The 22,065-nt window shown below is 56.9% G+C and overlaps 9 protein-coding genes across 9 annotated transcripts; 6 read left to right on the forward strand and 3 right to left on the reverse strand.

Annotated features, from left to right (window-relative positions):
* The first annotated feature begins 428 nt into the window (after positions 1–428).
* MYCTH_2300889 (uncharacterized protein) lies at positions 429–2,975 on the forward strand. The gene is made up of 3 exons (XM_003661411.1): positions 429–771; positions 827–2,333; positions 2,385–2,975. Exons 1-3 carry the CDS (start codon positions 691–693, stop codon positions 2,828–2,830), a joined length of 2,034 nt encoding a protein of 677 aa, XP_003661459.1. The 5' UTR covers positions 429–690; the 3' UTR covers positions 2,831–2,975.
* Positions 2,976–3,321: 346 nt separating this feature from the next.
* Positions 3,322–4,633, reverse strand: MYCTH_111172 (uncharacterized protein). The gene is made up of 2 exons (XM_003661412.1): positions 4,102–4,633; positions 3,322–3,999 (listed from the first exon to the last, which is right to left on the reverse strand). The coding sequence occupies exons 1-2, from the start codon at positions 4,352–4,354 to the stop codon at positions 3,797–3,799; spliced, it is 456 nt and encodes a 151-aa protein (XP_003661460.1). The 5' UTR covers positions 4,355–4,633; the 3' UTR covers positions 3,322–3,796.
* Positions 4,634–5,437: 804 nt separating this feature from the next.
* On the forward strand, positions 5,438–7,313 carry MYCTH_2300892 (uncharacterized protein). The gene is made up of 5 exons (XM_003661413.1): positions 5,438–5,595; positions 5,733–5,940; positions 6,111–6,207; positions 6,304–6,936; positions 6,993–7,313. The coding sequence occupies exons 2-5, from the start codon at positions 5,861–5,863 to the stop codon at positions 7,284–7,286; spliced, it is 1,104 nt and encodes a 367-aa protein (XP_003661461.1). The 5' UTR covers positions 5,438–5,595; positions 5,733–5,860; the 3' UTR covers positions 7,287–7,313.
* Positions 7,314–8,048: 735 nt separating this feature from the next.
* Positions 8,049–9,936, forward strand: MYCTH_66068 (uncharacterized protein). The gene is made up of 3 exons (XM_003661414.1): positions 8,049–8,292; positions 8,349–8,377; positions 8,441–9,936. Exons 1-3 carry the CDS (start codon positions 8,124–8,126, stop codon positions 9,572–9,574), a joined length of 1,332 nt encoding a protein of 443 aa, XP_003661462.1. The 5' UTR covers positions 8,049–8,123; the 3' UTR covers positions 9,575–9,936.
* A 124-nt stretch (positions 9,937–10,060) lies between these two features.
* On the reverse strand, positions 10,061–11,050 carry MYCTH_87600 (uncharacterized protein). The gene is made up of 3 exons (XM_003661415.1): positions 10,887–11,050; positions 10,653–10,752; positions 10,061–10,544 (listed from the first exon to the last, which is right to left on the reverse strand). The coding sequence occupies exons 1-3, from the start codon at positions 10,946–10,948 to the stop codon at positions 10,536–10,538; spliced, it is 171 nt and encodes a 56-aa protein (XP_003661463.1). The 5' UTR covers positions 10,949–11,050; the 3' UTR covers positions 10,061–10,535.
* A 357-nt stretch (positions 11,051–11,407) lies between these two features.
* MYCTH_2300901 (uncharacterized protein) lies at positions 11,408–13,156 on the forward strand. Its single transcript, XM_003661416.1, has 2 exons — positions 11,408–12,019; positions 12,073–13,156. Exons 1-2 carry the CDS (start codon positions 11,506–11,508, stop codon positions 12,666–12,668), a joined length of 1,110 nt encoding a protein of 369 aa, XP_003661464.1. The 5' UTR covers positions 11,408–11,505; the 3' UTR covers positions 12,669–13,156.
* A 387-nt stretch (positions 13,157–13,543) lies between these two features.
* MYCTH_2300902 (uncharacterized protein) lies at positions 13,544–16,859 on the forward strand. The gene has a single exon (XM_003661417.1). It carries the CDS (start codon positions 13,851–13,853, stop codon positions 16,491–16,493), a length of 2,643 nt encoding a protein of 880 aa, XP_003661465.1. The 5' UTR covers positions 13,544–13,850; the 3' UTR covers positions 16,494–16,859.
* Positions 16,860–17,691: 832 nt separating this feature from the next.
* Positions 17,692–18,812, forward strand: MYCTH_2300903 (uncharacterized protein). The gene is made up of 2 exons (XM_003661418.1): positions 17,692–17,910; positions 17,997–18,812. Exons 1-2 carry the CDS (start codon positions 17,902–17,904, stop codon positions 18,726–18,728), a joined length of 741 nt encoding a protein of 246 aa, XP_003661466.1. The 5' UTR covers positions 17,692–17,901; the 3' UTR covers positions 18,729–18,812.
* Positions 18,813–20,814, reverse strand: MYCTH_2300905 (uncharacterized protein). Its single transcript, XM_003661419.1, has 3 exons — positions 20,305–20,814; positions 20,123–20,157; positions 18,813–19,981 (listed from the first exon to the last, which is right to left on the reverse strand). The coding sequence occupies exons 1-3, from the start codon at positions 20,631–20,633 to the stop codon at positions 18,897–18,899; spliced, it is 1,449 nt and encodes a 482-aa protein (XP_003661467.1). The 5' UTR covers positions 20,634–20,814; the 3' UTR covers positions 18,813–18,896.
* Positions 20,815–22,065: the final 1,251 nt, after the last annotated feature.

Here is a 22,065-nt window from a genome sequence, read left to right on the forward strand (position 1 = left end):
CTCCTGTTCCGCGGTTCTTCTTCCGTAGTTTTTCGCTTACAATACTTCCAGGTGCCCCTTCAGATCTCTATTCGTTTCCTTGGCTGTTTTGAGTTGTCGCCACAAACCCGTAAATTCTTTGGTATATTGTTACCTTACAAGTCGGGGCAGAAAATGAAACACGCCGTTTCTTGATTCTGAATGTCCGGAATGTATTTCTCGGAATATTCGGCCAAAGGCACGCTTTCGGTTATTGACAACGATTCCAGGTGCAAATTCCCTCTGAGGCAGCAAAAGAGAGCTTCCTGTCCGTCCCGTCGTGCCCATTGACGCGCACGTTCTGTACGGTATGGTAACTGAAAGCCAAAACCGTTAAGGACTCCAGAAAGGAGTGCGGGGCTGGTGCGGAGTCTTGCAGTTACGAGTACTGCCTGCCGCTACCCCGCTATGACGCAGCGCATCTTCTCAACGGTCATGGTACGTACCTGACGACATGGTGTTCAAAGGAATCGACGATCTCGAGATGCCGCCTATGATTTTGCATTACCACACCATCGCAGGAATGAGTCGACCCAGCAATTCTCGCGCTATCATCAGGGCACGCACAAATTACAACAGTCTCGGCTGACTTTCGGCGATATTATCTTACAAAGACCGACACCGTAAAACCAATTCCATTGCGAGGGGGGTATATGTTCGTCAACCGCATCGATGGAGAAAACGAGCCCGAAACGAGTCTCGTTCGAGGATGGCCGCTCATCTCCAAGCGACGATGATCGGATTCCGGTCGAGGTAAACTTTTGCACTTCTGCATCTCTTCGCGGCATTGTAGCTGATAATGGTTGAGGTTGTCTTCGATGAGTCGAATCCATATCGCCGGAAGAGCTCCCTCGTAGCAAACGAATCCATCCCGCCTCACCTGCGCCGGGAGCCACCGCCGCCCCCAAAGAAAACAGAATGCCTCGTCCATCAATTCCTGGCCGACCAATGGAAAGCCCATCCTCCCGCACATCACCGCCGCCACAACCACCGCGGCACCACCACGCACGTCGACCACCGCTTTGACGGTACTGCTTCGCGCGAGGCGGACGATATCTCATCCGAGGTCGGTTTGGAACGCCCATTGGACCCGAAGAATGGGCATTTCGACGGCCACGATCAAGTTCACGTCCATCACCACAAACCAGAGGAGAAAGATCGCCCATCAACGACGCCGCCACCACCATCACCACCACCACCACCACAACAACAACAACAACAACAATGGGAACGGGGACGAGAAGAGGAAGACCAAGATGAAGACGAAGATGAACCTTGCCATCCCCGTGCCACGGTCCTCCGCAGCTCACTCACCTCCAGCGACGTGGACTCATCATCAATAAGTGACGACAACTACGACGACGGTGGGAGTGGCAGTAGCAACACCTCGTCTCACGGGCCCGGGCAGCTCGATGAGAAACATTGGCGCCGCTCAATGGTGGGCGACAGTGTTGGCGGTGGACCAGGGGTCCGCTCGCCCGCGCCTTCGCAGCTCGACCGCCGGTCCGTGTCTGACGACGCGCCCAACTCGCGGCTGCTCACCAAGAAGCAGCTGAGCGAGATGGCTTGGGGCGTCCGAGAGCTCAGCCGCCGGCTGGGGTCGATGCGGCTGAAGTTCCGCGTTAAGAACATTTTCTTGTTGACCAAGATCTACGACCCTGAGTTGATCAGCAAGACGAGAGAGCTGTGTCGCTGGCTTCTGGACCGCCAGAGGGATGTCAGGTACACGATCTACGTGGACCGGAAACTGAAGGAGAACAGGAAGTTTGACGTCGCCGGGTTGCTGGAAGAGTTGAGACAGGACTACGTCGCGTCGGGCGAGGTCAGCGAGGAGGCGAGCTGGGACATCGCGAAGCGGTTGCGGTATTGGGACGGGGACACGTGCCGGGCCCGGCCGCACACGTTCGACTTTGTCATCACCCTGGGCGGGGATGGCACGGTGCTGTACGCCAGTTGGCTGTTTCAGCGGATCGTCCCGCCGGTGCTGAGTTTTGCGCTGGGGAGTCTTGGGTTCCTGACCAAATTTGACTTTGAGGACCACCAAAAGATTTTGACGAATGCCTTCAATGAAGGGGTCACGGTCAGCCTGAGGTTGAGATTCGAAGCGACGGTTATGCGCAGCCAGAAGAGGCGCTCGAGGCCGAGACAAGATCGGCAGCACGCAGGGAACGGAGCGGACGAGGACCACGAGGAGCCGCTGAGGGACCTGGTCGAGGAGCTGATCGGGGAAGAGAAGGATGATGAGCACACTCATCGGCCGGATGGAACGTACAATGTGCTGAACGAGGTGGTCGTTGACCGGGGACCGAATCCGAGTAGGTGTCACAGACCCAATCCTTTCAGACTATGTCGCTAATCTAGTCCAGCAATGTCCAGCGTGGACATCTTTGGCGACGACGAGCACTTCACCTCCGTCTCCGCCGACGGCATCTGCGTCAGCACCCCAACCGGTTCAACTGCCTATAACCTTGCCGCGGGTGGCTCCCTGTGCCACCCCGAGAACCCGGTCATGCTGGTCACCGCCATCTGCGCGCACACACTCTCCTTTCGGCCCATCATCCTGCCAGATACGATTGTTCTCCGCATCGGCGTCCCCTACGACGCGCGCACCAGCTCCTGGGCGAGTTTCGACGGCCGCGAGCGCATCGAGCTCGTCCCGGGCGACTACGTCACGGTCAGCGCGAGCAGGTACCCCTTTGCCTGTGTCCAGCCGCGTGGGCGGAGGAGCGAAGATTGGGTCAATAGTATCAGCGCGAAGCTAGCGTGGAATACGAGGCAGCGACAGAAGTCATTCAAGACGTGGGAGAAGTAGGACTTCCCCAGGGAGGAGGGAGCCGCTGGACCGTCGCGGTGCGGTACCGGAGAGCTCGAACCGCCGAGAACTCCTTCGTCAGTTGGGCCGGGCGAGTCTTCGGGATCTGGGACGCCGCACGAGGACCTGGTCACTTTGAGGGAGATGCTAAAAGTCACTCGGTTTTGACCTTGCATTAGACCCTCTGTCATGTACAGACATGGTTAGGCGCTTGCTACATTTCAGCTACTAAATAGATGAGATAGAGCAATGCATCAACAACGCAGGGATAATGCTTATTGACGTTCACTTATTCTCGTGTTCTCAAAGCAGAGTGGGCCCAGCCTAATGTGTCGCATGCTCGATTTCGCTTCAGCGAAGCAAACCCACCCCCCCCCACCCCCAAGAAAAAAAAAAAAAAAAAAAAAAAAAAAAAAAAAAAAAAAAAAAAAAAAAAAAAGACAAGCTCTAGATTGCGTGGTGATCAGGGATGCATCTGGTGCCCGAATACAACTCTGGTCCCTAGCGTATACATACACAATCTGAACAATACCCTTCGGACACGCTCCTTACCCTCTCTGAGCTTTCTTCTTGACTCTTCGTCTCCCGCCTTCGGTCTGATCCGGTTCTCTGAACTCCATCCACATACCCGCACCCCGCCCGGAAACCTAATTCATCAGATCAGGTCAACTGCAGAGGCCCAGACGCCAGATCAAGAGCGATCCAGATCCAAAGCAGAATAGATCTCTCCCTCGCCGGTCCCCATCAACATCCGCACGACCCCAATCAACGTTCACTCCACCGCTCAACCGACCTCACTCGTCATCCTCTCCGTCGTCATCCACGTCAATCATATCATCGTCAACATCGACATCACCGTCGTCGTCATCCCTTAACCTGAGAGCGTTCTTGGTGAGGATGCCCGGGCAATAACTGACCTGCGCAGTGAGCGCCAGACCCGTGTTTGTGTTACCTACGGATGCCTTCTTAGCGGTACAACGGTAGAGGAAGCGGTTTGCTGGAGACAGCCGCTGTGCTGCTGGTGCCACCCTCCGCCGCGCCATCACTGGCTGTGCTGGCCGCGTTGGCCGCGCTGGCCGCGCCTGCGGCTGCGTTAAGCGAAGCGCCCTCGAGAGCCGTGACCAGGCTCGACACGTCCTGCCTACCTCCGAAGCTGATTTCACCATCACCTGTTGGCTGGTTAAGCATTCTTTTTCTCTCAAAGGGGAACAGCCTAGTCCAGAACAGGAAACATGCCGACAACCAGGCCGGCAAATCCAACAATGACGTACCTGACCATTCTGGAGAGAGCAGGCAGCGAGTGTCCAAGGGATAAACAAGCAGTATAAAGCGACCAGGGACCCCGACCAGCGGTTGAAGTGAACGGTAGGAAACCAAGGAGACAAGAATCGCCTGATCAGATGATGTTGACTGAGCACAGCTCACAGACGGGGAAAAGAAGAGAAACAAATACGGCCAGATCCTATGGCCCCATGTCGCCGGCAGTCCACTCGCCTTGTAAACACGGGACTTGGGTTGCTTCATGGGGACCCGGGGGAGGCTTGATAGGAGGGAGAGGAGAGTAGAGTAGAGGGAGAGATTGCTCCGAACTGATGAGAGCTTGAAACGGACATGACACCTGCCTGGGGCAATACCAGAAATAGACTGCCAGCAAGAGGTCAAAAAAAGAATCAAGGACCTATGCCTTGGGAATCTCTGGTGTTGGTGTTGGCTGGGGAGGTAGAGGGAAGTACCCGGCAGGATGGGGCAGGTTAGTGGTTGACGGCTTGGGTCCCGTCCCGGCGTACGCGTGGTGTATTGTACATGCGGAGAACGCCCTCAACCCTGTTCCTTCTGGAGCGTGTTGAAGAGGTCGATCACGGGTTAAGTGCACTTTGAGGCTCTTGCCAAGGCCGCTCGGCTTTCACTTCCATCATTTCCAGCCTGCGGAAGGCACACGGAGTCGCTGTTGTATGCCGGAAGATGGCTCGCCATAGCAGCCTGATGACGAGGTGATGAACCTCAAGATTACGGAAGTGGCTTTAGCGGTGAAGGTATGCCTTGCGAGTCATCCGTAACAGGTGATGGGACAAGAAGGCGGAAGACAAGAAGAAACCTAGCGACAGTAGTAGAGGCCAATTTATGGTTTGATAAGAACAGCTTCATAACCTACCCTTCGTGTCCTTTAGACATATTGGTACATACATACCGTACTCTGAGGCGTATGGAAGAGTGTGTTATTTTGGTAAATGCGACGTGGAAAACAAGCAAATTCATGTTTGTTGTCAGCTGGCAGCCAGCTAATCTGAATCTAAACCCGAGGCAGGAACTGATTGACTGACTTGGAGGTAAACGTTATAACCTGACCCACCACGCCTCTTTCCCAAATTCTTTTTACCACTTTCCGTGGGGTGCGGAGCAAAGAGAACAACAACGACAACAACGACAACGATAGGCGACCTTTGAGGAGTGAAAGAGCTAGGGACAAAGCCGGTTGGTCTATGCTATCGCCGACGGCCCTGAATAGGAAGACTGCATTCCAATTGTAAATGTGCAGGTTGCGTTTGCATCTGTATTTTACAAAGCAATCACCAAGGAACTTGGTGCAGTTGCGTCATAGGTAGTTACCGGCGTGGGCTGATAGCTTCGAATGTTCCAGTTCTGGGGCGCAGGACCTGGCAAACCCTCGGCTTCAATTCGGCTGTGAGGCCTCTTTTTCCATTCCCATCTCTGCACTGTCGCAGCCCGCAACAAACGGTGTTGTAACAGTAGTGTAGTGCGTTCTCGTAAGTCTGGGAACCCCCACGAAGCCTCTAGACCCTTCTAGCAAGCGAGTCTCGCGATTCGCTACTTCTCCTCTCCCCACACAAGCAACGTCACGATTCACTTGCATCTGCTTCAATCGGCCAACCATTCAGAACAGACGTAGGTCAGCTCACTCCGCACGACCTTAAACCTCCTCCTAGACATCCGCAACAACAACCACCAACAAACGACGAGCAACCATCGACCGTACACAAGAGAGCCTCCGAGTGCCAAGAACCACTCAAGATGGTCAAGGAGACAAAGCTCTACAACCTACTGAACGTTAGCCCAGCCGCTACCCAAGATGAGATCAAGAAGGCATACAGGTAAGCAAGCCCAACTTCCCAGGACGCCCTTTTTTTCCCTCTCAGTTCTCGCTGCAGTTGGCCGAGCGAGCGGGAGGCGAATCGAGTATGGCATGCCGCATTGAGAGCCTCGAAGCTGTCGCCACTCCATCTCAATTACTAGCAATCGCGCTGCTAACCCTTTCACATAGGAAAGCTGCCTTGAAATGGCATCCAGACAAGAATCCTGGCGACAATAAAGCAGCCGAGAAGTTCAAGGAGGTGTCACAAGCTTTCGAGATCCTGAGTGTATGTCATCCGATCTGATCCTGAGTCCCATTGCCCTATGAGAACTGCTGCTTGTGTGGTTATCTAAGGTTGCTGACCTTTGCTACTTCGAAACAGGACCCAGAGAAGCGCAAGTTATACGACCAGTTCGGCCTCGAGTTTGTACTCCGCGGCGGCGCCCCGCCACCGGATGCCGGTGCCGGTGCCGGCGGCGCGCATCCGTTTGCTGGCGCGGCCGGTGGCATGCCCGACGGGTTCGCTTCTTTCTTCTCCGGGGCGGGCCCGGGCGGCGCGCGCACCTTCACGTCCCACTTCACCTTCACCGACCCCAACGATCTCTTCCGGAACACCTTCCGCGACGCCGGCCTAGGGGGCGATTTCTTCGAAGACATTTTCGGTGGACCACGCCCATCAGCCTCCTCGGCGGCTTCGGGCGCATCTGGGGGTGAAAGGCGGCGCGCCCGAGAGTCGTTTGGCGAGAGCATGCGGGGCGCACGTGCGACAACCCCGGAGGTGACGACCGTCGAGCGGCCGCTGCCGATATCCCTCGAGGACATGTTCTCCGGCGTTACCAAGAAGATGAAAATCAAGCGCAAGATGTTCGACGAGACAGGCAAGCGCATCACCACGGATACGGTCCTCGAAGTGCCCATCAAGCCTGGTCTGAAGAAGGGCAGCAAGATTCGCTTCAAGGGTGTGGGTGACCAAGAAGAGGGCGGACAGCAAGATTTAGTGTTTATTGTTGAGGAGGTAGGTTTTGTCCCCGCTTCTCTTCCCAGACTTCAGCTAACTTTTTTTGTCTTCAGAAACCACACCCTCTCTTCACCCGCGATGGCGACGACATCATCCACACTGTCGATCTCGACCTCAAAGAGGCCCTCACCGGCTGGAGGCGCACCGTCACGACTATCGACGGCAAGAACCTCAACATTGAAAAAGCCGGCCCGACACAGCCGGGTTCGTCGGACTCGTACCCGGGTCTCGGCATGCCCATCTCCAAGAAACCGGGGCAGCGCGGCAACTTCGTTGTCAAATATAACGTCAAATTCCCCATAACACTCAGTCCGACGCAGAAGGAGCAGCTGAGGGAAATTCTTTAAGTGAGGACTTTCTGGAAAGTGGAGGGATCGGGGTTATTTTCAATGCAAATCGTATCATGTCATGTAATGAAGGGGCGTTTTTGGGTATTTTTTTTTCCAGCATGTGCCCCCTTCCCCGGTTGATTGAGGGTGGTGAGAATGCAGGCAAATGAACCGGAGTGGGGGTGAAGGGAGGTGCAGTTCAGGACTCGAAGGACGGGCGGAAAGGAAAGTATAGATATTCCAAGCATGGCCCTCTTTGGTGCACTTGGCCAGTTTCCGTTTGATCATGAACTTAGGGCCTATGACCAATTGAGAGGGAAAAGAGTGATCCGTATAATTCTCGCTTGTAGTTCAGGTTTAAAAGGTACCTGTAGGCTTGAGAGAGATAGAGTAATAATACAATAGCAGATGTTCGGGCTGTTCTTGGCTGGTGTGCAACTGCTGTTGTTTGTGCGTTTCGAAGCCAATTCACGGTTTAGACGACGGGGGAAGTGCATTGGAACGAGAATGCTGCATCGGCTTCAGCCGCGGGACTGATAGCCAAACTCGATGGATATCGTAAAGTGAATGGGCTTCCTCTATTCTGGCTGTTGCAGAAGGGAGACGACAAGGAGGGAGGTGCACAAGAACCGTTGTTGTCAAGGGCCCACAGAGAGGCACTACACAGTGGGAGTTAGCGCGGCACACGACGCGAGATGATCCGTGCTCACCCCTGGCCCGGACTGCCGAATTTTTGGCGAGCCAAATTTTCCGCTTGAACGCTCCGAGTCCTTCAACAGCGCAGCTTGTTGACTGTCGATTCCACTACATCTCCGCTCCTTTCTCTCCCCGGTGTTTTTGCGAGCGATTCCCAAGATGCCTGCCTCGTTGCGGACCTTCACCCCGCTTCTGCGGGCGGCGCGCCTCTCTCTCCGACAGTCCCAGAGCCCTCTGGTCTCGCTGCAGCGCGAATCCAGGACACCGGTGCTCAACTTTGCCCGCGCCTACGCCGTCTACGAGCGCACCAAGCCTCACGTCAACATCGGTATGCTGTTGTCGCACCTCATTGATGCTCGAATGCGTGCTGACATTGGGCGCCAGGCACAATTGGCCACGTCGATCACGGAAAGGTCCGCCTACAACAATGCCCCTGCCAACCCGCTGCGAATCGAGAGCTGACCTAACCCGTGCAGACGACCCTGTCCGCCGCTATCACCAAGAGGCAAGCCGAGAAGGGCCTGGCGAACTACCTCGACTATGGCTCAATCGACAAGGCTCCCGAGGAGCGGAAGCGTGGTATCACCATCTCGACCTCCCACATCGAGTACTCGACCGAGAAGAGGCACTACTCGCACGTCGACTGCCCGGGTCACGCTGATTACATCAAGAACATGATCACCGGTGCCGCCTCCATGGACGGCGCCATCATTGTCGTCGCCGCCTCGGACGGTCAGATGCCGCAGACCCGTGAACACTTGCTGCTCGCCCGCCAGGTCGGTGTCCAGAAGATCGTTGTCTTCGTCAACAAGGTCGACGCTATCGAGGACGCCGAGATGCTGGAGCTTGTCGAGATGGAGATGCGCGAGCTTCTCAATTCCTACGGCTTCGACGGCGAGAACACCCCCGTCGTTCTCGGCTCCGCCCTCTGCGCCCTCGAGGGCAAGCGCCCTGAAATTGGCGAGCAGAAGATCGACGAGCTCATGAACGCCGTCGACGAGTGGATCCCCACCCCCGAGCGTGACACCGAAAAGCCCTTCCTTCTCTCCATCGAGGATGTCTTCTCCATTGGTGGGCGTGGTACCGTCGTCTCGGGCCGTGTGGAGCGTGGTGTCCTGAAGAGGGATGCTGATGTCGAGATCATCGGCAAGGGCACCGAGGTCATCAAGACCAAGGTCACCGACATTGAGACCTTTAAGAAGTCTTGCGACGAGTCGCGTGCTGGTGACAACTCCGGCCTCCTCCTCCGTGGCGTCCGCCGCGAGGACATCAAGCGCGGCATGGTTGTCGCCGCGCCCGGCACCGTCACTGCTCACAAGAAGTTCCTTCTCTCGCTCTACGCGCTCACCAAGGAGGAAGGCGGTCGCCATACCGGCTTCCACCAGAACTATCGCCCCCAGATGTTCATCCGCTCCGCCGATGAGGCTTGCACCCTCACCTTCCCTGAGGGCACCGAGGATCCCGATTCAAAGATGGTCATGCCCGGTGACAATGTCGAGATGGTGGCCGAGATCCACAAGCCCATCGCTCTCGAGGCCGGTATGCGCGTCACCATCCGCGAGGGTGGCCGCACCGTTGCCACTGGTCTCATCACCCGCATTATCGAGTAAAGCCTTCGACCGGCCTGCTACGGTAACGGCAGTCAATGTACGATTGTGATGTCGCTGGGGGGGGAGTGAAAATTGCACAAGGATGGATAGGCATTTACAGGCGAGTACGATAACCTACCGGGTTCTGGGTTCATTGTTCCATGGGGCTGTGGGCGGGCTTGCGCTTGCGGGGTCAAGAACTCGCTACTGTACAAAAACCTAGTTATGATGTATTTTTATTTTTTGAGGCGCCAATCCTGGGAGCCGCCCGCGTGGGTTGACTTCAGTGGGGGCTCGCTGATCTCCCCTCCCCTTCTAGCGTTGTCTTATTCTTGTAAGTATAGAGATCTATAAGGCAATAATGAAGGTCGATGATGATAAAATCGGGACATTCTGTCATATCTGTGCGTTATCCTTGGAAGTCGAGGCTGCTCAGGCAACTGCGAGATGGAAAAATGTCTGTGTATATATAGGCATTCATTCACCCGAGGTCGACTTGATGGGGTTAGAAGACACTTCAACGTGGATCACAGGCTGTGTAGGAGTCTAAAACTGCGCACCACTCAAAACGTGAAATAAGAGCTGGAGGAGCAGTGTCCATGAGCCATGTTGGACGGTGGATGGAAGGAAGGATGGATATGTGGTTCCGTTTTTGCATTCCCCTTTGGCCCAAGTCATGCAAGTGAAGACAGCCCCCAATATGAACTCCAAAGCCAGCTAACTTGCGACATTGACTCCAACCGCGGAATCAATACCTAAGTTGGCATTTGGCTTCCCGATCCGTTTCCTAGCAAGGCAGGCGTTCCTTTACCCCTTCTCCCTCGCGCCCCGAGCAAAACAAGTTTAGAACTTGCCGTGGTTCGTGTTCGTCGGAATCGGTTCGTAGTAAAGCAACCGATATGTCCATCCTCCACCATCCATCCATCCATCCGTTCCCCCCCATCAACTCATCGCAACTCGACCCCTGGCTGTCATGGTCCGTTTACCGGTACTGTGGTAAAGTGTGGTCGTTAGAGGCAAGTGGTTCTGAGCGGGGAAAGAAGAAAGGCATGTCGTTCATGCGGAGTAATCGGCCTAAAATTCTGCGGTCGTTGCATACCTTGACGAAGCCGATGTCGGCAGCCTTCTCACGGAAGCACTGACGGCAGATGTTGAGGCCGTACTTGCGGATCAGACCGGCCGTGTGGTTGCAGACGCGGCTATTATCCAGGAAAAAAACGACTATCGTCAGCATCTCTGTCTCCTGCCTCATTTCCCTCCATTCTCCTCCTCCCTCTTTTCCTGTACAATCACGCCAAGCTGAGCGGTTTGCCGGGGGGTCGAGTGTTCCTACCAAGAGCGGGAGCCCTTGCCGTAGTTGCGCGGGCGCGAGTTCCAGACGGATTCGTGAGCCATTTTGACGTTTAGGAGATTCTTGCTTAGGAAGCAGGAATATCTGTTGCGGTTTGCAGGTTGGGCGGAGTTTGGCTGTCGTCGTGGAAAAGCGGTCGGTCTCGCAATGGTCGGCCGAAATTTCGATCAACTTGAGGCTGGTCGAATTTGGCGGGGACTTTTTTGTGCGGGAGGGCTTGGTTGGTTGGTGGCTGATGTGGCTGTGGCCCGTGGCTTGTTATCGGTTTACGGGGACCTTATCGCTCAATTGACGGGGACAGAGCCTGGGTGCGGGCATACTAACTATCCGTAGTAGTCTCTGGAACTGCCGATGGCAGGGGTGAGCTCCTGCTGACAGCTTGTTGGGTGGGACGCAAAGTGGCATCTTTCCCAGGGGTGGCTGCGATTTCAAAGCATCGCCTTTCGCCTGTTGCGACGCCGAGAGTTGCTTCGGCTTTACTGTTTATTCTCTCTACTTGCTCCCTTTCATTATTGTTTTTTGCCCTGCTCTCGCAATTCTCATCGACGCGTCCGAGCCGAATCCGCTTGCTCTCCTAATTGTTCACCGTGGTTAGATCACCATGGTGCTCCTCAAGAGCTTCGTGCTCGCCGGCCTTACGGCTGTCGCTGCCGCCAAGTCGGCCGTCCTCGACCTCATCCCCGACAACTTCGACAAGGTAGTCCTCAAGTCCGGCAAGCCAACACTCGTCGAGTTCTTTGCCCCGTGGTGCGGCCACTGCAAGAACCTTGCTCCTGTCTACGAAGAGCTCGCCCTCGCATTCGAGCATGCCAAAGACAAGGTCCAGATCGCCAAGGTCGACGCCGATGCCGAGCGGGATCTCGGCAAGCGGTTCGGCGTGCAGGGCTTCCCCACGCTGAAGTTCTTCGACGGCAAGAGCGACAAGCCGACCGAGTACAATGGCGGGCGGGACCTGGAGTCGCTGTCCAGCTTCATCACGGAGAAGACGGGCATCCGGCCGAGGAAGAAGGCGGCCAAACCCAGCAACGTGGTAATGCTTACGGATTCCACCTTCAAGAACCAGATTGGCGGTGACAAGAACGTTTTGGTGGCGTTCACTGCTCCATGGTGCGGACGTAGGTTCTCCCCTCAGTCCGAGTGTCGAGAGAGTTCGGCTAACATCCTGCAGACTGCAAGAGGCTTGCACCTACCTGGGAGTCGCTTGCCGATACCTTTGCCAGCGAGTCCAATGTAGTGATTGCCAAAGTCGACGCCGACGCCGAGACGGGTAAGCGCACCGCCGCCGAGTATGGCGTGAGCGGGTACCCGACCATCAAGTTCTTCCCTGCGGGCAGCACCACGCCCGAGGACTACAACGGCGCACGCTCCGAGGAATCTTTCGTCACATTCTTGAATGAGAAGACCGGCACTCACCGCGTCGCTGGTGGTGGTCTTGATGCCACCGCTGGCACGGTTGAGGCGCTTGACACCATTGTTGCTAAGCTGGTCGGCGGCACCGCGCTGGCTGAGGCGGCTGCCGAGGCGAAGAAGGTTGCTGAATCCCTCACAGACGAGGTGCAGGCCAAGTATGCCAAGTACTACTTGCGTGTGTTTGAGAAGCTGAGCAAGAGCGAGGAGTATGCGGCCAAGGAGCTCGCGCGCCTGGAGGGCATCATCAAGAAAGGCGGGCTGGTGCCGACCAAGCTGGACGAGCTGACGATTAAGACGAATGTCCTCCGCAAGTTCGTCGAGAAGGCGACCGATGGCGAGAAGGAGGAGCTGTAAGCTAAGTGACGAATGGTCTGGTCGGGACCCCGAGTGCCAACATGTACAGATAATGACGGTTCTAACAAAATACGATCTTGTGCTTCCATGGCGTGCATTCAACTTAGCTCTGCTATTATGCCCACGAAAACCGCATGTGAAACTCCATATACTCGCATTCCTGTTTCCGTGCAGAACAAGTCAGTTGCTCAGGCGTCTAATTTGGCCCGGAGTTCTTGTCCTTGTTTGCCATCAACTGCGCCTCCAAGTTGTCGAGACGGCGTGACATCTCGTCCACTGTTTTCGATCAGCTTCTTTGTCGGTAGCATCGGGTTAGCATGTGGAACCTACTCTTAGCAAAGATCTCGCTCGACACACTGGCAAACTTGTTGGAAAGTGTGTTCAACAGGTCGTCGACCTGGGCTGTAAGCTCTCCGCGGGCTTCATCGCTCGTCTAATGCACGTTGTCAGCGAGTCGCGCTCGAGTTTGTAACTACTTGACGGGTTACTCACGCTTACGCTTTGTGTGGCGTTCGAGTCGTTGTTGGAAGCCATGACGATCGATCCCTTGCAATTATGCGACACACTCGATGATGTTGGAGTCTCAGGTGCTAAGTAATACGGAGCTCTGCTCTCCGCCTCAAACTTCTTCGCTCTCCTGCCACTAACTTACAAGACTGGGAAGGAAGGGGAACCTGCTACACACGGTCGTGCTGTGTATTTACGGGGCGTTTCGAGGTCAAGGGAGTTGCCATTGTGGGGCAGTACCAACTATGCCAAGAAGTCGAAGGCAACATTGGCACCGAACGTTCGTTGTGCCTTGTGGCGCTGAACGCCAAGACCACGGCAACGCATCACTCCCCAATCAACGACCCAGACCGTTCGATCCTCTTTTGCTGCCACTTCATGAACGGTCGATGCATGCAATATGCGGGACAACCCAAACGCGACTTGATGATGGAAAAGTAGCCGGCCTTTGATTACACGATTCCTCTTCCCCCGACGGCTCGGTCAAAAGCGGAGCACATCGGCAAAACACTGATGAGGTCGTTCAGTGGTCTGTCGGGCTTCCAAATCTGGGTTCACCACCTCGACATCTCATCACCGTTTGCCGTCGACAGTTCACCATGACCATCTTCTCCTGACATCGAATATCAACATTTCATTTCCGAGTGATGAGTCTATATTCCCGTCCATTCCATCATGCCCCAGCTGCCACGCGAAAATGCGCGCCTCTGGTTCTTCCTCTTCCTCGTCCTGGTGACGCTCATGTCACGAAATGACGCTCCCGGCCTGATCGCAGCTCCCTTCTTCGGCGCGCCCCGCCTCGGCCGCCTATGGGCCGCCCACAGCATCTTGAACAGCACCGAGTGGGGCGACTTCTCTCCGGGGGCAGCAAAGGATGGTGCTCCCCCGTGGGAGGCACCGCGCTATCTCAACTTGACGGGATTCCGGGAGACGGACGGCTATGTGTGGGGTGATCTCGACTACTTCAAGGATCGGTGCCGGCAATGGAGTCGCCATGCCTATCCGCCGCCGAAAGGGGCTGGCGATTGGGCGCACGGTCATGTGTGGAAGACTTGGCAGAACGCCACGGGCACCGTGCAGGGCAAATGGGTGCGGAGGCCGGGCTCGGTGACCAAGCACGCGAGGAGCTATAACCTGAGCGCGATAGCGCCGGGGGTACACTGGGTTGACGACGATGATGCGTGGGGCTGGAACGTGACCGGCTCGCATGGGACCATCCTGTTGCGGCTGTCAGAAGATGCCAGCGACCCCGTGTATGAGGAGAAAGAAGGCGACGACAAACGGCGGTCCTCAGGGCGCATGGCGCGATCGATCTCGGTCGAGGCCACAATCCAAGACGAAGACCACTCGGCGTCCAGCTTTGTCGTGAAGCTCTACGGTGTTCACTGGCCGAGACAGGGATCGATCCTCCTCACCACGACAACCGAGAAGTTTTCTGGCATTTTCGGTCTGCCTCACCTCGCCCCCAGCCCAGAGTTCTATCGCTCGGGCCAGATGTTGCTGAACCGAACAGTGGGTGAGGTCTTGAGCAGGAAAGAGCAAAGCAGGTTCGCCGACGCGAGCAACCCATGGACGCCCTTGGTTGAGGAGGAAGTCTCTGTTCCAGTGCCGCGCTGCGAGTACGTCATGTACCTGCAGCTACACCCACTCGACCCTCGCTTCATAGGAAAGGACGGGGTTGACAACAAGTTCGTCCCTCTGATAGACCAGATGGAGAGAGAGCTTCGGTTCCCAACCGGAGCACCCTCGAGAGGCAAGGCGGAGTTGCGTATGTCGCTCGTCGCCTGGTCTCCGGACTGCGGGTATTACCTCGAGTCCAAGGGCCCGCCGCTCTTTCCGTCGGTGGAGGGAAACCACCTGGTTGGGGTAAAGTCAGAGGTGCTGCTTTCACGGACGAAATCCTGGATGTTCGCGTTCGCTGCTGTTTTGATGGCGCAGCTGTGGCTGTTGAAGGTGCAGATGAGGGAGTCCAACACGCCCTCTACCCTGGCGCGTATCAGCTTCCACACGGTGGCCGTGATGCTCCTGGCAGATGGGCTAATCTTTGCGTGCTCGACAACCTGGAGCCTCTCCGCGTCCAACACGTTCCTCCCCTCGCTCATACTCACCTTTGCCGCCTTCATGTCCATGACACTTGGGGCAGGGTTCTTGTCCGAGATATACAAGCACCAAGAACCAGAACGCAGGCGCGAGCAGGCCCGAGCCGCTGATACCGCCAGCCCGCGAACAACCCCAGCCGCCCCGGCGTCGACCACCGCAACAACCCCGGGCACCGTCCCCCCTCCGGCGCCCAACACCGCAACCCGGCCTCCGTCGCCGCCCATCATCATCCCTTCCGACCAAGACATCGACGCGGAAATAGCCGAGAACACAGCCAGGGGCGCCGCTGCACTCCCCACCCCGGCCACTGCTACAACCACAGCGGCCGGCCCGTTCCAAGCCCCGGATGTAGGCACCTTCGCCTCGATAACAGGCGTCTTCGTTCTCGTGGGAATCGCCATCCTCCTCCTCATAGCCGTGTCCCTCTCCTGGCCGCCCCGTGCCCGCTCGCTCTTCTTCCACTTCCTCGCCTTTGCCTACCTGTCCCTCTGGATCCCGCAGATCCGGCGCAACGTCTGGCGCAACAGCCGTCGGGCCTTTTCCTGGCGGTTCATTGTCGGTCAGTCGGTCCTGCGGCTGGCGCCGTTTGCGTATTTTTACCTGAGGGAGGACAACATCCTGTTCGTGGAGACAGACGTGACGGCGTTTCTGGTGCTGGTCGGGTGGGTGTGGTGCCAGCTCGTGGCGCTGGCCGTGCAGGACGTGCTGGGGCCGAGGTTCGGGCTGCCGAAGAGCTGGATGCCCGAAGTCTGGGAGTATCACCCGGTGCTGAGGGAGAGTGATGTGGAGGCGGGAGGCTTGCCGATCGGGTTGGTCGCTTCATTGTCATCGCCGTACGGTGGTGAAGAAGGGGACGGGAGCGGGAGCGCGGCGGGTTCGCCCGTTGTCACGACGGCGGGGAGGACGAGGAGCTGGTCTGCCGGATCGTCGTCGGGCGAGGTTGGGGCGCAGAGGAGGGAGAGGGCCAAGGAGCTGGAGAGGCATGGTATGATGCTGAGGGAGATTGATTGCGCGATTTGCACCGAGGTGTTGGAGGTGCCTGTTGTGCGAGCCAATGCGAGGGATCCGTCGGCGGCAGGCGGTCTGTCCGGGGTCCTCGCGAGACGGGCGTACATGGTCACGCCGTGTCGGCATATCTTCCATACCAAGTGTCTGGAGGGTTGGTTCCGGTACAAGCTGCAGTGCCCGATCTGTCGGGAGGAGCTGCCACCACTCTGAAGTGCGTGAGGGCTAGCTGAGTGTCGATCCGGATAGGGGGATGTTTGGCACGGCGGGAATGGAGCACAAGTAGTCCCTGAACTAGTCTAGTAATATATATATGTAATGTTGTGTACACTCATTGTCAGAGAGCGAGTCTACAATGCGGTCACGGAGCCTTGCTTTCTCGGCGGCCGCTAATCCACCCAGCGCCGGTGGTCCACCAAGGCCACTAGAACCCTTTAAAGCCGTTAGATAGGTATGCGGCATGTACAGTAACTGCAAGTCAACATAGGTGCATGTCCAGGGCCAGATTTGTCGGAACTTTGGCCTCAGCTCAGGTACTCTCGCTTCTCTGCAATCGCTTTGTGTGAGTGTGGAAGATTTTTTTTTTTTTTTTTTTGGTTTTTTTTGGGGGGGGGGGGGGACCAGGGGGCACCTTATTCGGAAACGGCGACCATCTGATGTCGAGAGGCTCAACGCATACGCTAGAATCGGGCAATCCGAAGAAGCTCGCCGGGTTGATGCAAGTTGTGGGCTCCAACCGCACCCGGACTCGGGCCTCGGTGGAATGAAATCGAACCTCAGGACCAAGATCGCGCCCCACAACCGCGCGAAGAGGACTTCTCGAGATCGGCTTTCGGCTAGCCATAGATTGAGAATGGGGTTGCAGCGGCCGAGCCCGAGAGGACCCTGAATGTTTGTTGCTCCGAATGATCTTCATCACGAGCATCCCGTGTGACTCCATTGTCCCGAAGAATGTGTCTACTCCTCGACACAACGCTGGCGATTTCCTCTGTATTTTTGCTATTCCAACAACCCCGCCCCAAATCTTAGATGTGCAAGTATTTCCAGCTATCAGTAACCCAAAAGGTGACCGCGTGTTTCTCCCAATTGAGCGAAGCAATGATCGGTTGTCACGGCACGATGGCGGGAAGGCGTCGCAGCACGCCGTGATCGAGGATGCAGTTCGCCGTCTTCAAACCGTCCCGTGCCCCGCTACCCCGCCACCCCGCCATCCAACATCCTGCCCTGCCTTGTCGATCATGCCGTCAGTGGCGCGGCGGTCCCTGGAAACCTTGAAACTTGGGCCCAACGGCGACCTATCAGAGGGCCCAAAATGCGCGACTACTGTGTAAATTTACTTCGCACGGTTTACTCTTGGAGGGGCACGGCAGCGGGGCACCTGGATGTTGGTTTCGCATCCCTCTCCTTCACAGGCACGGCCAAGGGAAGGTTTCAAAGGGGGACCTGAAGGGGTAAGCGCGCTATTTATTTGCCCGAGCACAACTCCCAAAGTCAATTGGGGCACCTCCTCTGTCTTTTTTGCCATATTTGCACCCCACGAGCTCAACGGGTGGACGATCGCAGACCAATTCCAAGTCCTCTGTCTCTATCTCGAGTGAACGATAATACACCAATCGTCACCATGTCCAAGGTACGTAATAAAAACAGCACCACATCCCTTGCCTCTAGCTCGCTGACACCTTTTCTTTCTTTCTTTCTTTCTTTTTTTGCCTTCAGATTAACACCATCTTGCTCGACTGCGACAACACCCTCGTGCTGTCCGAAGAGCTCGCCTTCGAGGGCTGCGCCGAACTGATCAACGAGATCGCCGCCGCCAAGAATGTGCCTCTCGAGAAGCCCTTCACGGGCGAGTCGCTCATCGTCGAGTTCGTCGGCCAGAACTTCCGCGGCATGCTGTTGTCGCTGCAGAAGCGCTACGGCTTCCCCCTGACCGACGCCGAGCTCGAGGACTACGTGCGCCGCGAAGAGGACGTCGTCATCGCCAAGCTCAAGGAGAAGCTCGTGTCGTGCCCGGGCGTCGACGACGTGCTCGCCAAGCTGGCCGCCTCGGGCGAGTACAAGCTCGCCGTCGTCAGCAGCTCCGCCCTCCGCCGCGTCCAGGCCAGCGTCGACAAGGTCGGCCAGTCCAAGTACTTTGGCGGCGACATCTTCTCGGCCGCCACGAGCCTGCCCAAGCCCACGAGCAAGCCCGACCCGGCCATCTACCTGCACGCGATGGAGAAGCTCGGCAAGAAGGCCGACGAGTGCGTCGCCGTCGAGGACAGCAAGAGCGGCACCCTCAGCGGCACCCGCGCCGGCATCAAGGTCATCGGCTACGTCGGGCCGTACAAGGAGGCAGAGAGGGAGAAGATGGTCAAGGTTCTGACCGAGGCCGGCGCCGTCATCATCATGCACGACTGGAGCGAGTTCGAGGACTGCTTGGCCAAGGTTCAGCGTGGCGAGGTCTAACGGACGGGAACCCATGATTCTCAGGCACTGACTGGGTGGTTGGCAATCTCTGGCAGGCGTTGGGTTTTGTTTGTTGCATGATAGACATAGCGAAGAGTTGGGTACCTTGTTCTTTTTTTGTTCGTCTTCCTGATCTTGTCGGTCACCTTGAATTTTTATCTACTTCCGTCAATCCATCAGGAAACTGTTTACACTCTGCAGCGTTGCTCTGTTGGGGTTGGCCTCCGGGAATGCGGTGACGATGTGCCCCAGCCTCACCCGGATGCCAGCCTTGTTGAACGACACCTCCGTGCCGTCGTCTTCCCGCACGTTTCCGGCGTCGTCGAAGCACCAGCAGTAGATCGCCAGAGCAACGCCCACCGACAAGTCTTTTCCGGTCTCGCAGAGCACCACCACTGCCTTCTTTTGGGGTGCATCCTTCCCGACCGGGTCCGGCTCCCTCAGGTACGCCAACACAAACTCACAAACCTGCCCTAGCGCATCCCTCAACAGCCGGCTCGCCGCCCTGCTCTTCCCGATCCCCACCTCCAGACACCTCTTCCCCTTGACCCATCCTTCCCGCGCCGTCGCCTTCGGGACGAGCCTCACTACGCAGGCCTCCTCCCCCACCTCGGCCCCTAACAAGCCGACAAAGAGACCCTTCCCCTTGACCACCTCCTTCAGTACGCCACCTTCCCCCCTTCTCCTCTCCCGGTCCTCCCTCGCGACCAACTCCCCAATCAAGTCCGGGAGTTCCCCCTCCCCGGCGGCAAGCAGATCCTCCTTCCAGCGCCAAAAGATCCCCGCCGTCAACCCGAGCGCCCAATTCTCCGTGTCATCCCCGGCGCCCTGGATGTACCCCCCGGCCTCGGCGGCCTCGGTGCCGGTGCCGACGACGCGCCTGGAAGCGGTGCAGCAGACGACCGGGTGGAAGCCGGCGAGGTCGCCGTCGCCGTCGCCGTCGCCGTCGCGGCGCCGGTGGGCCGCGCCCAGGGGCCCGTCGGCAAGGACCGACAGGTCGTCCTCCTGGGTGACCCAGAAGGGGCGGAGGGGCCGGCCGCCGAGCTGGGCGCGCAGGGGCGCGAGGTCGAGCTGCAGGGAGAGGAAGGACGAGACGAAGGCGGGGAGCAGGGCGGCGATCTGGGAGGCCTCCGAGGCGGAGACCGCGTTGGGCGGCGTGTAGAGCTCGTGCGAGTCCGCCAGGGAGGGGAAGAGGGCGCGGTTGAGGACGGCGCACCAGGTGGGCACGGTCTTGCTGAGCGCGTCGGGCATACCTGGGCGTTGCCGTCAGCGAATAGGCCTGGTTTAAAGAAGAGGGGGCATTCATTAATGGCGAGGGGTCAAGGATAGAAAACAATGGGAGGTCTTGGGTTTGTAAAAGGGGGGGAGAGGGGAGGGGCGAGGGGCTGCTGCACGTTTGCCTCGGCGGGTCGAATCGACTATGATGATGCTGCAGGGGCTTATCAGCTATTGTCATTCAGAGTATTGTGTCGTGAAGGCTAACATGACGTAAATAAAGGAGCCAAGGGTCGCGGCCAACGACAAGGACGAGACAAAGCAAAGCAAAGCAGAGCAAAGCAAAGCAAAGCAAACCTACCCATTATTTTCCCCAATCAACGGCAGCAAATGCAAGTTCAGCCTCCTCAGGCTGAACTTCCACTGCCCCGTATGGCCATCGGTGCTCTTAAAGTACGCGGACCCGGCCTTGCGCGCAGGGTCAATATACCAACTGCCGCATCGCTCATTCGCAATCAACGGCAGTCTCAGCGCATCCGCGACCTGTTCGACAAAAGCGGCATCCTGGCTTATCGACCGTAACCGGTTCGTAATGGACAAGTTGGACCGCTTGAGATCGCCTAGGATGCGTGACAGGTTGTGGTGAACTGGCTCGGGGAAGATGACCTGATCCAGGGTTGGGGCAGGCATCTTGGCGGTTGGTCAAAGGGTTCCATAGCGTAGTGTATATGGCTGGGTTGTGTTGTGAGTCTGAGAGCGTGGGCGATTCACCGAACCCCTCGTTGTCGGCAGATGCAAAAGTGGGGGCACATTGGTTGACCCAGGGAGCCCACAGCTGGGGAAGCCCAATTGACGCGCAGCCCTGGCCCGGCCCGGCGGTCGAGGATCGCGCCAACCTTATTCCCCCCATTTAGATCCTCGCAGGGCAGCGCTCCGTATGGATAAGCTACACACAGTACATAGGTCCTGTACACTACATACATACACTACTTCGTACCTTGGAAAGCCAGAAGCAGCAAAAACCATCAGCGTCTGATATAAAACACTTTCAACTCTGGAGCATGATTAGGGCCCTCTTCTGCCATGCCGTCTTGAATGGACGAAGCCAGTTCAATTTGATGCCAAGGGAGCCACGAAGCGCTACACCACGTTCGGACCTCATCCGACTGGCTGTTCGGGCTTGGTCCTCGGTCGTACTATGTAGAATAGGTTGCACTGGACTTCACCGTCGACCGGCCTTGCAACCTATTGGGTTACGGGGCTCTTTAGCAGCGGCTCAGCCGTTTCTCAGCGACTAGAACTCGAGGGTGTCCTTTCAGAGTGAGCATGAAGCAGTCTTCCAAGGAGCTTGCCCGTCTTGGACGATCGAGTCACATTGTGCGATAGCCATGGCACAAGAAACAAGCTCCCTCGAATCTTCCGAAGCGGGACCGAAGCGCGTCCAGTATGTACACTATGTAATCCGTACATACATACTGCAGTACATATGTATGTATGTACAGTACATACACTACGGAGTACAGCAACCCTGCACCAAGCAGCACAGCCCAACCCCACTAACGAACGACAAACAGCATGACCCGATCGGGAGGTTCTTACGGGCTTGGCGTCCGTCTATGACCAGACCTCCATCAAGATTCTTCGTTCGCAGATCATGTAAAAGCCGGGGAGGCTTCGCGCAGCGCCACCGGCGTTCTTGGGCGAACGGTTTCCCCCAGAGACGCGCCGGAAGCGTTGTGCACAGGCCACTGTAATGGAAGGCTTGGTTGGCTTTAACAAGAGTTCCACTGCCGCTCGTCAACGTGTCGATAGTAATTGGACGAAGTCGGCGCATCGTGTACTGTACTTTGTGTTAGACGTTGTTCCTTGTCGTGTGCCCCAAGACCGTCCAGCCGCCGGCTCACCGCCTCTCGCTTCGCCAAGGTCGACGCGGGGTTCGACAATGCCACCCCCATCTTGGATTTGTGGCGCAGTGCGTTTCCGGCTGCTGGGGATCGACTGTGACAAAGAGCCACACCTCCATTCTGCAGAACGTTTGCGAGTTTCAACAGTTTTTCCAGGTGTTTCGTTGAGCTCAAACCTAATGGTTAGGTCGGAGAGCTCGCAGCTTGCTGCCTGCCTG

Source organism: Thermothelomyces thermophilus, chromosome 2, assembly GCF_000226095.1.
Source record: "Thermothelomyces thermophilus ATCC 42464 chromosome 2, complete sequence".
In the NCBI taxonomy this organism is placed as follows: Eukaryota; Fungi; Ascomycota; class Sordariomycetes; order Sordariales; family Chaetomiaceae; genus Thermothelomyces; species Thermothelomyces thermophilus.

What these genes read in the sequence shown, in the direction of transcription:
- MYCTH_2300889 (XM_003661411.1), top strand. Translation starts at nt 691, where the DNA reads ATGGAGAAAACGAGCCCGAAACGAGTCTCGTTCGAGGATGGCCGCTCA. An exon ending in ATGATCGGATTCCGGTCGAG is followed by an intron (nt 772 to 826) that starts GTAAACTTTTGC and finishes ATAATGGTTGAG; the next exon opens with GTTGTCTTCGATGAGTCGAA. An exon ending in TGACCGGGGACCGAATCCGA is followed by an intron (nt 2,334 to 2,384) that starts GTAGGTGTCACA and finishes AATCTAGTCCAG; the next exon opens with CAATGTCCAGCGTGGACATC.
- MYCTH_111172 (XM_003661412.1), bottom strand. Translation starts at nt 4,354, where the DNA reads ATGAAGCAACCCAAGTCCCGTGTTTACAAGGCGAGTGGACTGCCGGCG. An exon ending in GCTCTCTCCAGAATGGTCAG is followed by an intron (nt 4,000 to 4,101) that starts GTACGTCATTGT and finishes ACCAGCCAACAG; the next exon opens with GTGATGGTGAAATCAGCTTC.
- MYCTH_2300892 (XM_003661413.1), top strand. Translation starts at nt 5,861, where the DNA reads ATGGTCAAGGAGACAAAGCTCTACAACCTACTGAACGTTAGCCCAGCC. An exon ending in GAGATCAAGAAGGCATACAG is followed by an intron (nt 5,941 to 6,110) that starts GTAAGCAAGCCC and finishes CCTTTCACATAG; the next exon opens with GAAAGCTGCCTTGAAATGGC. An exon ending in TAGTGTTTATTGTTGAGGAG is followed by an intron (nt 6,937 to 6,992) that starts GTAGGTTTTGTC and finishes TTTTGTCTTCAG; the next exon opens with AAACCACACCCTCTCTTCAC.
- MYCTH_66068 (XM_003661414.1), top strand. Translation starts at nt 8,124, where the DNA reads ATGCCTGCCTCGTTGCGGACCTTCACCCCGCTTCTGCGGGCGGCGCGC. An exon ending in CAAGCCTCACGTCAACATCG is followed by an intron (nt 8,293 to 8,348) that starts GTATGCTGTTGT and finishes ATTGGGCGCCAG; the next exon opens with GCACAATTGGCCACGTCGAT. An exon ending in GCCACGTCGATCACGGAAAG is followed by an intron (nt 8,378 to 8,440) that starts GTCCGCCTACAA and finishes TAACCCGTGCAG; the next exon opens with ACGACCCTGTCCGCCGCTAT.
- MYCTH_87600 (XM_003661415.1), bottom strand. Translation starts at nt 10,948, where the DNA reads ATGGCTCACGAATCCGTCTGGAACTCGCGCCCGCGCAACTACGGCAAG. An exon ending in GGCAAGGGCTCCCGCTCTTG is followed by an intron (nt 10,753 to 10,886) that starts GTAGGAACACTC and finishes CCTGGATAATAG; the next exon opens with CCGCGTCTGCAACCACACGG.
- MYCTH_2300901 (XM_003661416.1), top strand. Translation starts at nt 11,506, where the DNA reads ATGGTGCTCCTCAAGAGCTTCGTGCTCGCCGGCCTTACGGCTGTCGCT. An exon ending in CACTGCTCCATGGTGCGGAC is followed by an intron (nt 12,020 to 12,072) that starts GTAGGTTCTCCC and finishes AACATCCTGCAG; the next exon opens with ACTGCAAGAGGCTTGCACCT.
- MYCTH_2300902 (XM_003661417.1), top strand. Translation starts at nt 13,851, where the DNA reads ATGCCCCAGCTGCCACGCGAAAATGCGCGCCTCTGGTTCTTCCTCTTC.
- MYCTH_2300905 (XM_003661419.1), bottom strand. Translation starts at nt 20,633, where the DNA reads ATGCCTGCCCCAACCCTGGATCAGGTCATCTTCCCCGAGCCAGTTCAC. An exon ending in TTGATTGGGGAAAATAATGG is followed by an intron (nt 20,158 to 20,304) that starts GTAGGTTTGCTT and finishes AAGCCCCTGCAG; the next exon opens with CATCATCATAGTCGATTCGA. An exon ending in TTCGACCCGCCGAGGCAAAC is followed by an intron (nt 19,982 to 20,122) that starts GTGCAGCAGCCC and finishes GGCAACGCCCAG; the next exon opens with GTATGCCCGACGCGCTCAGC.